General features: G+C 38.1%; 2 protein-coding genes across 2 annotated transcripts; one reads left to right on the top strand and one right to left on the bottom strand.

Annotated features, from left to right (window-relative positions):
- Window positions 1-837: 837 nt before the first annotated feature.
- Window positions 838-963, top strand: GNG5 (guanine nucleotide binding protein (G protein), gamma 5; the record flags this gene model as incomplete). Its single annotated transcript, XM_010192166.1, has 1 exon — window positions 838-963. A coding segment is annotated over one exon (126 nt), but the record flags the coding sequence as incomplete, so codon positions are not given.
- A 3,844-nt stretch (window positions 964-4,807) lies between these two features.
- RPF1 (ribosome production factor 1 homolog (S. cerevisiae)) lies at window positions 4,808-8,915 on the bottom strand (the record flags this gene model as incomplete). Its single annotated transcript, XM_010192165.1, has 7 exons — window positions 4,808-4,849; window positions 5,638-5,764; window positions 5,849-6,030; window positions 6,940-7,022; window positions 7,488-7,641; window positions 8,335-8,430; window positions 8,835-8,915. Coding segments are annotated over 7 exons (765 nt in total), but the record flags the coding sequence as incomplete, so codon positions are not given.
- Window positions 8,916-10,505: the final 1,590 nt, after the last annotated feature.

Genomic DNA, 10,505 nt, shown 5'->3' with positions numbered 1-10,505 from the left:
GCCCGTGCGAGGCCTGGGCCGCTGAACCCTCTCGCTTCCTGCAACCTCTCGGGAACCCCCGGAGCCGCGCTCCGGCCCAAGCGCTCCGCCGGGGGCGTGGACGGTCCCCGCTCTCCCTTTTCCTTATTCTGAGGATGGTTTCATCAGAGTGGTGAGGAGGGCAGCCTGAGTTGACGTTGGCAACAGGTTGTCTTGGCTGGCTCTGCCCTGACGCTGTGAAATGAGAGACTTCACTGCGAGACATACTAAGTGCCTTTAACTTGTGCATTTTCGAGGAGACACTGGGCCCTGCCAGATTAGAGGAACTCTGCCCTAACTAAATACAAGTACCAGTGAAGATGCTACTTTCTGAAACTTTGGGTTTTTTTAATGAGTTCAGAGTTACAGCAAAGAAGAGCAAAACAGAATTTTTGCACTATTTGTACCCAGTAGGTGCAGCCTACCAAAACACCTGTACGCTATCCCATTGTAAAGATGGCTTTCCAAGAGAAGGCAAAATGCCAGTTCAGTCAAGTAGAACATCTCAAACTTATAAGTTGTATTTTTAAAAGATTTGTGCTAGAACAAGGATCTTCATGTATTTAACAAAGCCATCTCCAAGATTATGTTCATTTTTCACCCTTCAGGCTTAAAAGTTTAACATGAAAATTTTCCAAATTAATTTTTATTCCAACTTTGCGCAGCTTCTTGTCTTTAAAAATAATGAAATTGTTGTATAAAATATACGTAAGCTGTATCGCTGAATCATTTAGCAGTATTCTTTATACTTTTTGATGTAGTTACATGCTCAGTAAAGAGTGTTCAGTGAAGTCTAACGCTAACTTTTATTACAACTAGGTTTCTCAGGCTGCAGCAGACTTGAAGCAGTTCTGCCTGCAGAATGCACAACATGATCCCCTACTGACAGGAGTATCATCAAGTACAAATCCATTCAGACCCCAAAAAGTTTGTTCATTTTTGTAATTACTTCGGTATCTTTCAGTGGTAAGTTCTTGAATTATTAATCATAAACACTTCTGCCATTTAAAATAGCTAGTTTTAAATGTGACAGCTGTATTAAAAGTATTCAGAAGAGAGATAGGACTCCTGCAGCTGATACTGGTCTGGATCACTATTTTGGGCCCTTCTTCCCGTGTTCTGGTGGTAGCTCTGTACTGGACAGATGCTGTTCATAAGTGTTATGAGTGGCATTTAGCTACTGCAGAGCCTCAACCATGTCCTGTTGCTGCAGCAAAGTAGTAGTGGGTCCAGGTACTGCTGAGCTGCTGTTTGGACTAACCTGGCTGCACTGTAATTCTGCTGTATCTTCCTTCCATGTAAAGGTATTATTTCCATTTTCTCACATAGGATTACTTGCCTGACAGCATACATAGAGAATCCTGACTGTGGCAGATAAAGCAGACTTTTCTTAAAGATAGAGAAAAGATTCTTAAAGATTTCACTTCAAAGATAGGTTGGTGGTGGTCTCAAGAGCACTGTCCTCTGTAGGACACACCTTCAAAGCCAAAAGAAAAGAACTACATAGTGCAGGAATTGTATCAAGGCCCATACTGCACTGAAACTATTTACATGGGTAGCAATTTAAATAACTAGGAACAGTTGAAAACTCACTGGGTTTTCATTCAAAAATTTTTAAAGGTTCATTAGTGCTGTTGCTGTCACTATGAAGACTCCTAATCTGGCATTCCTTGAAAAATCTGATTAGATTTTAGTCTAACCTATTTAGAAAGGTGTTTTAGATCCACAGTAGTCTCACTAAGACTCTTGAGAGTCACAACAAATTGATGTTTTGCCCACAGTAAATTCATGACAGCTTTACTTTGTCTCTCTTCCCTATTGCCCCTTGACTTGCATCTGTTCAGGGTGAGCGCATATATGGTATTTCAAAGCATCTGATTCACAGTTCACCATAATTCACAGTCCTTAGAAATCTCACAGCAAGTCCTAACCTTGAAGAATTCTGGTTTGTAGTTGACTTACATCACTCAAAGAATTGTAGTTTGGTAGATTTTGGTTGTGTTATTTAGGCAGCTTTATAGAAAGGTGACCACAGTCAGACTGAGTTGTTAAAAATTGTTCTCCCCTTAACCAGACTGTAGAAAGCTTCAAAAAGTTTGTATAAACAAGGTGCTTCACGCTAGTAATCACCAGAGTAGTAACAGTATAGAGGTTGCTGCTTAACTCTTCAACAAACAAGAAGAAAAACACTTCCCCCGTTGTTTTGAGCGATGAATTACGGCATTGTAACTGAAATGTGCTTTAGAGTTCCTGTTTCTGTAGCTTTTATAGTTATTTCTATTGTGAATTTTATCAACTCTTCTTATTTAAAACGTATTATTGTTGGACACTGACTTGTGTTCACACTACTGTAGCTTCAGCTTTAAACAGTAATTCAAGGAAGAAATCAGATAATCCGTAAGCGTTTAGACTGATAAACTATAAAAAGCCAAATAAACTGCACTGTAATCAGTGACACATACGGATTCCCACTGAGCTTTGCCAACGTCTACTAATTCCTGGGTGTGGATGTCAGGAAATTATGTTTCCTCTGTCTCCCACACACGTTTGCATACACAGGGCATAGAAAATATTAAGTCTTTTTTCTTCAATTACAGCCCTTATCTCTCCTTTCTGATTTTGGAACAGAGCACTTGTTTCTGCTGATGGTACAAGCAAAGGCCATGAGAACAGCAGTTCTGGTTACACTACCTATATGGAAAATCTCTTTCCTTCACTGTGTCACTTGCAAACACTTCCTCTAATTAGACAGTTTCTTAGTTGTAATCCTGGTGTTTTCACGATGAGCCAACACAGCTCAACAACATGTTTGTATGGTCAGCACCACCTCTGTGAAGAGAAAATGTAATTTGTTAATTACACAGTCCCTCCCCCCTGCTTTTCAAAGGCAAACGAGATGCCTGGTATTTCTGTAGGCACCGAGTAACTGAACAAGTTTTTCTGTTCTTCCAACGTAGCAATTTGGAGATTTCAGTTATTTTGTAACAGCTTTGATTACTTTCTTGTACCCTTGGGAACAGCTTCATGGTTTTAAAGTTTATTTTATAAACTAATAGTTTTATAGCACAGCTGTGGAAAAATGATTTTTTTCTCTAACTAGTTGTCCGTGGCATACTCAAAAAGTACACGTTCTTAAACATAGTTTCTTCATTTAGTATTGACACTTTTCTAATTACGTTTTGGTTTTGTTTTTCAGATCTTTTAGCATCTTTTCCTAGCTGCTGATGTGTATAGGGGCAGAGTGCCTCAAGGAGTGGCCTGGTTTGAAGTCTGTACAAAAGCTTAGCTTTAACGTGCCAAATCTAACTGTAAAATTGCTACTGTTGTCAAACCTCTTACCATCTACCTCTCCAGATGAACTGTATGCTAGTTACAATACTTCTGTTTTGTAAGGGAATCAGTTTTATATGCCAAGCAAAAAATAAAAACTGTCTTAACTAAGTCTGGTCTTGACATTACTGTAACGAGATGATTTAACTGCTGTGTTGACACCTCACCAGTTACCACATCACTCTGCAGCAGCTGGAGAGCACATACAGGGGTCTGCCTCCAAATACTCTGTGCTGGTGCAAGTTTGCCTGGGGTTGACAGTCTCACAGAACAATGAGGCTTCACCAGTACTACACTCAGAAGCATAAAAGAAATAGAAAAAAAAAATTGGTGGTTAGTTTGTAATTCAACAATACAGCTGTCCTGTATCAGACATTAAATAAAGGCAAAGAGTAATGTAATTATTCATAAAGAGTAGTTGTACCCTAGAGGATGACTTGTTCTCTGAGCTATCTTATTCTACTTATTTAGTAGCATATGAAAAGTAAATAATTCAGAAAAAACTCAGCTTTTTAGCTGCCAGTGGATGTGCAAACTTAAGGCAGAACACTAGCTTATTCTGCAGGTAATACCAACTCAACTATAGCTATGAGACTGACAAAGCATTTTTAGGATTTTCATGGCAAAAACCCTGCTCTGAGACCTCACATGTTCAACTGAGCATTTTCAGATGAGATGGATAGCTTTTATGTGCTTCCCGTAAGCCAGTGTTCTTTCCCATAAGTGTTTATTTCTTTTTACAGACAAGAACATCAAGTCCTTTGGTTATATACCTCTTCTAAATGACATTTACAGAAGAGATACCTGTAGGAGTCAAGCATATAATTTTTTAACTTCAGCAACATGGCTATTTTATGCAAGATGTTAATAAAATAAAATACCACAGCCTTCCTGGATTGCATAGAGCCTTCTCAATGTCCTCTCGATAGGAGACTATTTTTGGAAAACTATCACCATACCATCAGGGAACAGCATATTATAAGTTAGAAAGTTTAAAATTACTTTTCTCTTACCTGACTAATGGAAGACGCCTGGGTTTAGCTGTGTAACAGAAAAAAACCAAACAAAACAACAAAAAAGCTGTATAACTAGAAATATTTTATTTTGATAGTATCTTTAACCAAAATATTTACTGTCTTTGATGTTGCAAAGTGTAATTTATCTCTACAGCACAGCAGCAGTCACGGCAAATCTTCAGCGATAGCTAAATTACAGGCTGCTCTGACACTGCCATAGTTTTTCCAGCAAAACTGGGAAAAAAAAAATCTCTGTCCTTGTTACATTTGATTTAGCTACAAATGTAGGAAGAAGAATGTGATCTCCTGGAGAAAGTTTTAATGTTTGCAGTTTGTCTTTCTGCAGACAAGTAACATTCAGTATCATCATTAGAAGTCTGAGATGATCCACAGTTCAAAGTAGTTGTGTTTCTGGTCACCAGCAATTGGCAGACAGCTGTCCCTTACAAGTGGAATTTTCTTCTACTTGTGTCCATTTCTCGGCGCTGAAATTTAAAAGAAAAGTTATTAACCAGCAAATTTATGCAACAGGATACAAACAAGGATGACCATTCCAGTTTATAGTAGGGTAGGCAGTGAAGTGTGTCACAGTTACAGTGTAGATGAGTATTCAAAGGAGAAGAATTGGAGATTAGTGATTTAGAACTAAAGAACATACAGCTGTTCTCTGTCTACTAACAGTAGACAAAGTCTTTAAAACAAACTAGATTATCCATTTCAAGAACTATACCAGGAGTATTAGAATTTTCCTTCTGGTACAGCTTGGATACTCACTTTCAAGTTTTGCCACTCAATCTCTAGTCATTTTTACCATGGAATTGCAAAGCAATTTATCATTGCCAAGAGTAATACTTCCATTTCACTTGAAGATATGCAGAGGTCAGTTTCCATTCAGTATTCAGAAGTAACATTTATGTAAATAGCTTAGCCATTTTTACATTATGATTTTTGCATCCAACCTTGCACAAAAATAGTTTTATATCAAGGAAGCATTTTTCATATTTGCTTACATCCATCTATATATACGTTAAGGAAATGACATTCTACAAAAACGTAGTTATGGTATATTGATACCAACCTTGCTATTTTTAACTTTGACTTGCAGTAAAGCATAATGCTTCCACTTCACATATTTCTCAAAATACACCTCTAAGCATTTCAGTTAGATACTTCCATATTTATACCACTTTTCTAGGCTAAGATTTGTAGTTACATTTCATACCATATTTAGTCTCCTTTCTCAAGCAGGACTATTATCATTACTTGGACATACCTTGTGAATCCATTCATACTCTCCAAATTTGGAATCAAAGGTTCCTTTTTGAAGAGACCTCAGCTTTAATGTAAAACGGGGCCCAAGTTCTTGAATTCCTACTTTCTTTTCACTCTTGAAGATATATCTTGGGGAAGAAACAAAGATAAAAATTAGGAAGTTAAGTTACAAGAACATTCTCTCTTACTTGTGAGTTTTGTGAAAATGTCACCTGTGGAATCGGAAAAAGATGTAGTCTCGCTGGTTGTGAAATGTAGCTACTTGTCTTCCAATGAACTGAGGATCATGTGGGAAGAGAGAAGCAAACATGCGGCCAATAGAATGGCCGAGTCGTGTTGTAAAATTATTCAGGATTACTTCAGGTACATGTTCTGTGGGCTCTTTTCCTTTGCGCTGAAATGAAAATAACAGATAAGAATGCAAAGAACAGATCGAATGCTAAAGGATTTTAATAAATTGCCAAAGAGGAGTTTGCAATAGAATAGGGAGAAGACAACCAAGGCCAGCTTCTTGTAACATGGCTGATAATTATTTCAAATGCAACCTAAGTTTGTATACAAGTAAAGGAGCAGCAGGTTACATAAAGATCTTTGGTTCGACAGTATAAACTGAATGCAAAAGCACAAATAAATAATTTTACATTTCCTCTCTCCTGCACCAATTTCCACTCCTGGAAGCACCCTTTATAGCAAATAATGCAATCTACCTATCACAGGAGTCTTATCTCTGTACTAATACCAACTAAGAGTATATGGGACTAAGAGTACAAGGGATTCTTCTTTAATAAGACAGATGAAGTTTAAAAACTATTTGTTTCAAAAAAGGAAAAAAAAACATTCTACTGCAAATTATTTAGGGCTAAGTAAGCAATATTTACTACGGAAGAGGTGACAGGGCTGCAAGAATAAGAAGAACTAGGTTTTATTCAAGACTAGGAACTACATCTATTGAAATCTTTTATACCGATGATTTACATATACCCTATACTACTATACAGTGTGTACGCTATACACTGGGTATTCCCTACTGATGCAGATTACCAGTGGCTATAAAAATAGCGACTGTAAAAATAGTTGACAGTATAAAAAAATTCAACAAATAACTATGAAAATATGTGCTACTTATGAAAAGTAGAATAAAATAGCCTCCTGTTTGGCCTTCTGTTAGCTAAGGAAAAAAACATCTTTAAAAGATCAGCTGAGTTGTACAAGAGTGCAACCAGCATTGACAGTTCAAGCAGACTGAGCATATTTATCATTAAACGACAGACTACACATTTCTTTAATTTTGTTGGATTCTCACCTTTATTTCTTTACGCAAACGGACGCTACTCATTCTGAAATGAGCAGTGGGACCATCAGGCAGATGACTTAAAACAAGACCATCTGTTCACAGAGTTAAAAAAAAGGCTGGTAAAATTCAGTTAACTAGTGTTCTGGAGTATGGCCATTAGATTTTGCTTCAATCGCTAACCAGTTGTCTTCTATTGCTTTCTCTCTTAATTAGTGTATTTTAGCTAGTCAGCAAAACTAAATGCAACTTCCTGGTCAGAAAAACTTGCTAATGAATCAAACTGTTAAATTTACTGAAATAGTAACGTTTATCCATGCATTACAAACTAAGAAAAAAAAAAGCCAACACATTTTCTTTAATAATTTCAAGTTCCATTAGCCATAAGATACTCAAGTTGGCACAGTGATTTTTAACTCTGTAGTTACACTGTAAGCTGCACAGTGAAGAGATAAAAATCCAGAATAAAGTAGATCGTTGATGCACACCACAGAATTACTTTTTTCCCCGCATAGGCTCAGAGCTAGCGTATCTATTTAAATAAATACACAAAAGGATACTTGGTATTTTGCGATCTTCATTAATGACAATTAAATCTGTGAAGTCCCTTGCAATACATTGTGGAATAATTCTTTTCAAAGCCAGCCCTCTTCGATAGTAGACATGTGAGTTAGGTATAACAGTAGACAGTTGTTCACAGAATCTCACTGTTCTCTGCAAGACAGGTGAGTTAAATTGCAATGTGGTAAACACAGTGCCAAATCCAAATATGAGGGGAATGGAGGGTCGCTTGTTCTAACTGCCCTCCTTGATGATCTGTTATTTCAAGTATCTCTATAAGCATTTGAAGACAAGCTATTAAATTACTTCAGTCAGTGGAAAAAAAAATATTTGCAGTAAAGACTGCAGCACATTTAAAAAAAACAACTATTTTTTTCCTCCCTCAATCATAGAAAAGCAGGAAAATTCCAAAAGCATAACCTCTAAACTCATTATTCATTAAGGACAGTGGTTTACAGAAAGTTCTTAACACTTCAAAATACAACTATTACTTAAGGTACTAATGTCTGTGTTTCCAGCTAAACTGTTTGAGGTGTACTTTTCCCTACTTTTAAAACCACTTCCTTTTATGGTTTTCACAATTGTCAGTGATCTCCCCAATTAGGTAATACAGATCATTTGCATACATGAACATATGCATGAGGCATTCGGGTTTTTTTATGAAGGAAACAGCAGTGCTAGAGAAACCAACAGATTACATACGTATACAGGGTTATTGATAGTAACTAAATAACACAGCAGGAAAAAAATCCCTGTGGAAGGTTTTATTTTCAGTTTTAATTTACAAATCATAGTACAAAACCCTTCAAGTCTTGTAACAGAACTCTCCAAGTAAAGCAAACGTACCCCACGAGGTCTGTCTGACGTTGTAATAAGAATCTTGGGAACCGTCTGTCTGTTGAAGTATGGTGCAAATTCATCAGTTGCTTCATCAAAAGCAACCTGGAAGAAGCCTTATTAATCCACCATATATGAAATAATACAAGAACAATTGTTCAATCTGATCTAAATTCTGACAAAACTGAATTTAGTAGGAAAAGTGTCAATTCACAAGATCTATCCTATAATTAATCATCACAAGGCATGTGGTTTTCAGATTTTTAAGAGTCTACCATGATGCACATTGGCAGGTTGTACTATCAATAACAGTAATGCGAAAGGCAATTATCTAATGTAGATAATGAAAGAATGGCATCACCTCTTAGTGAACCCATCACCTGTAAAAAGTAATTCATCAATGCCTTAACAGTAGAGTGGTGAATGTTAAGTTTCATCAATCCATTTTACATCCATTCTTGGAAAAAAAACGGTTAACTGAATAGCATATGCAGAAATTAAGCAGTTACCTCTTCATCATTGGGATCTACAGTTGTTTCATCATAAACTCTCTGATTTTCAATAGTCTTTGGTACGGCTTTTGGAGGTGCCTAAAATAAATAAGTGTATTAACATAACACATTAATGTAATTTTAAAGTGTGCTGTGAAAAACACATACTACTATGATATTGTGTATACTTCTACACAGAATAAGCAGTATTATTTTTTATGCCAACTTTTTTTAGCAAAATAAGTTACAAGACTGCCTTGATGAAAAATGAGCATGGGTACTGGGACAACAGCATCACATGGAGGAGAAGTATCACATGGAGAAGCATTGCTGGATCAGGTACCCTGCTTAACTTCAATCTAATTAAGGAACGGGGTTCCAAAACAAAAAAAAAGGAAAAAAAAATAAGAAAAAAAACAAACAGGGAAACTTTACATCCACTTTTTTCTTCCATGGAAGGAAAAAAAGCTATACTTCCAAAAGCCACACATTTCAGCCTTGACATCTAAAATTTAACAACTAATAGCCTACAACGTTCACCTCATTTACTTACAGGACTCATATTTACAAGACTTACAACTGCCTGTCTTCAGCTGTTGATATGCTTTTGAAGTAGTTCAGGAAAAGAAGTAAGACCCTAGTTTGTGGCTAGGCTTGACAACAAGCAGACAACTGGTATGGACAGGGTTTGGTCAGATTTGATTGTTTTAGTAAGTAGAATTCCTAATAATGTTGACACAAGAGCATAGCAATTACATTGGACAGAGACGACTTTTCAGGAAGGACCTTCTTTAATGCCATTACTAGCTTAAAACTCACTGCCTGATTACAGCCTCATTTCACAGAATCATGGAATATTAGGAGTTGGAAGGGATCTTGAAAGATCATCCAGTCCCTGCCAGAGCAGGATCACCCAGACCAGGTCACACAGGAACACGGCCAGGCGGGTTTTGAATGTCTGCAGAGAAGGAGACTCCACAACCTCTCTGGGCAGCCTGTTCCAATGCTCTGTCACCCTTACAGTAAAAACGTTTTTTGTTATGTTCAGGTTGAACCTCCTGTGCTCCAGCTTGCACCCATTGCCCCTTGTCCTGTCATTTGACATCCCAGAGCAGAGCCTGGCTCCTTCCTCCTGACACTCGCCCTTTACAAATTGATAACCATGAATGAGGTCACCCCTCAGTCTCCTCTTCTCCAAGCTACACAACCCCAGCTCCCTCAGTCACTCCTCATCAGGGAGATGCTTCACTCCCTCAATCATCTTCGTGGCTCTGTGCTGGACTGTTTCAAACAATTTCCTGTCCATCTTGAACTGAGGGGCCCAGAACTGAACACAATATTCCAGATGTGGTCTCACCAGGGCAGAGCAGAGGGGGAGGAGAACCTCTCTCGACCTACAACCACACCCCTTCGGATACACCCCAGGATGCCATTGGCCCTCTTGGCACATGGGCACACATTTAACACAGTACCACTGTTTCTAAGCCCAGGTGTTTGACACCTCTGCTACACAACGTGGTGTCTGAAGGCTACCATGGCCAGCAAATACTGAGACCACTGCTCTGCTTCGTTAAAGTCTGTGGAGAAACCGTTTCTCTCACGAAACTGAAGAAGTCCGGCACAAGGCAGAGCCGGAAAACCAGCGCCAAGGCGAGCTGCCCCCCGCACCGCGGGGTCGACCTCGCCACC

This window comes from Mesitornis unicolor, unplaced genomic scaffold, assembly GCF_000695765.1.
Source record: "Mesitornis unicolor isolate BGI_N332 unplaced genomic scaffold, ASM69576v1 scaffold48019, whole genome shotgun sequence".
NCBI lineage: Eukaryota > Metazoa > Chordata > Aves > Mesitornithiformes > Mesitornithidae > Mesitornis > Mesitornis unicolor.
The sequence above is the reverse complement of the archived record's forward strand: the minus strand, read 5'-3'. Positions and strand labels throughout refer to the sequence as shown.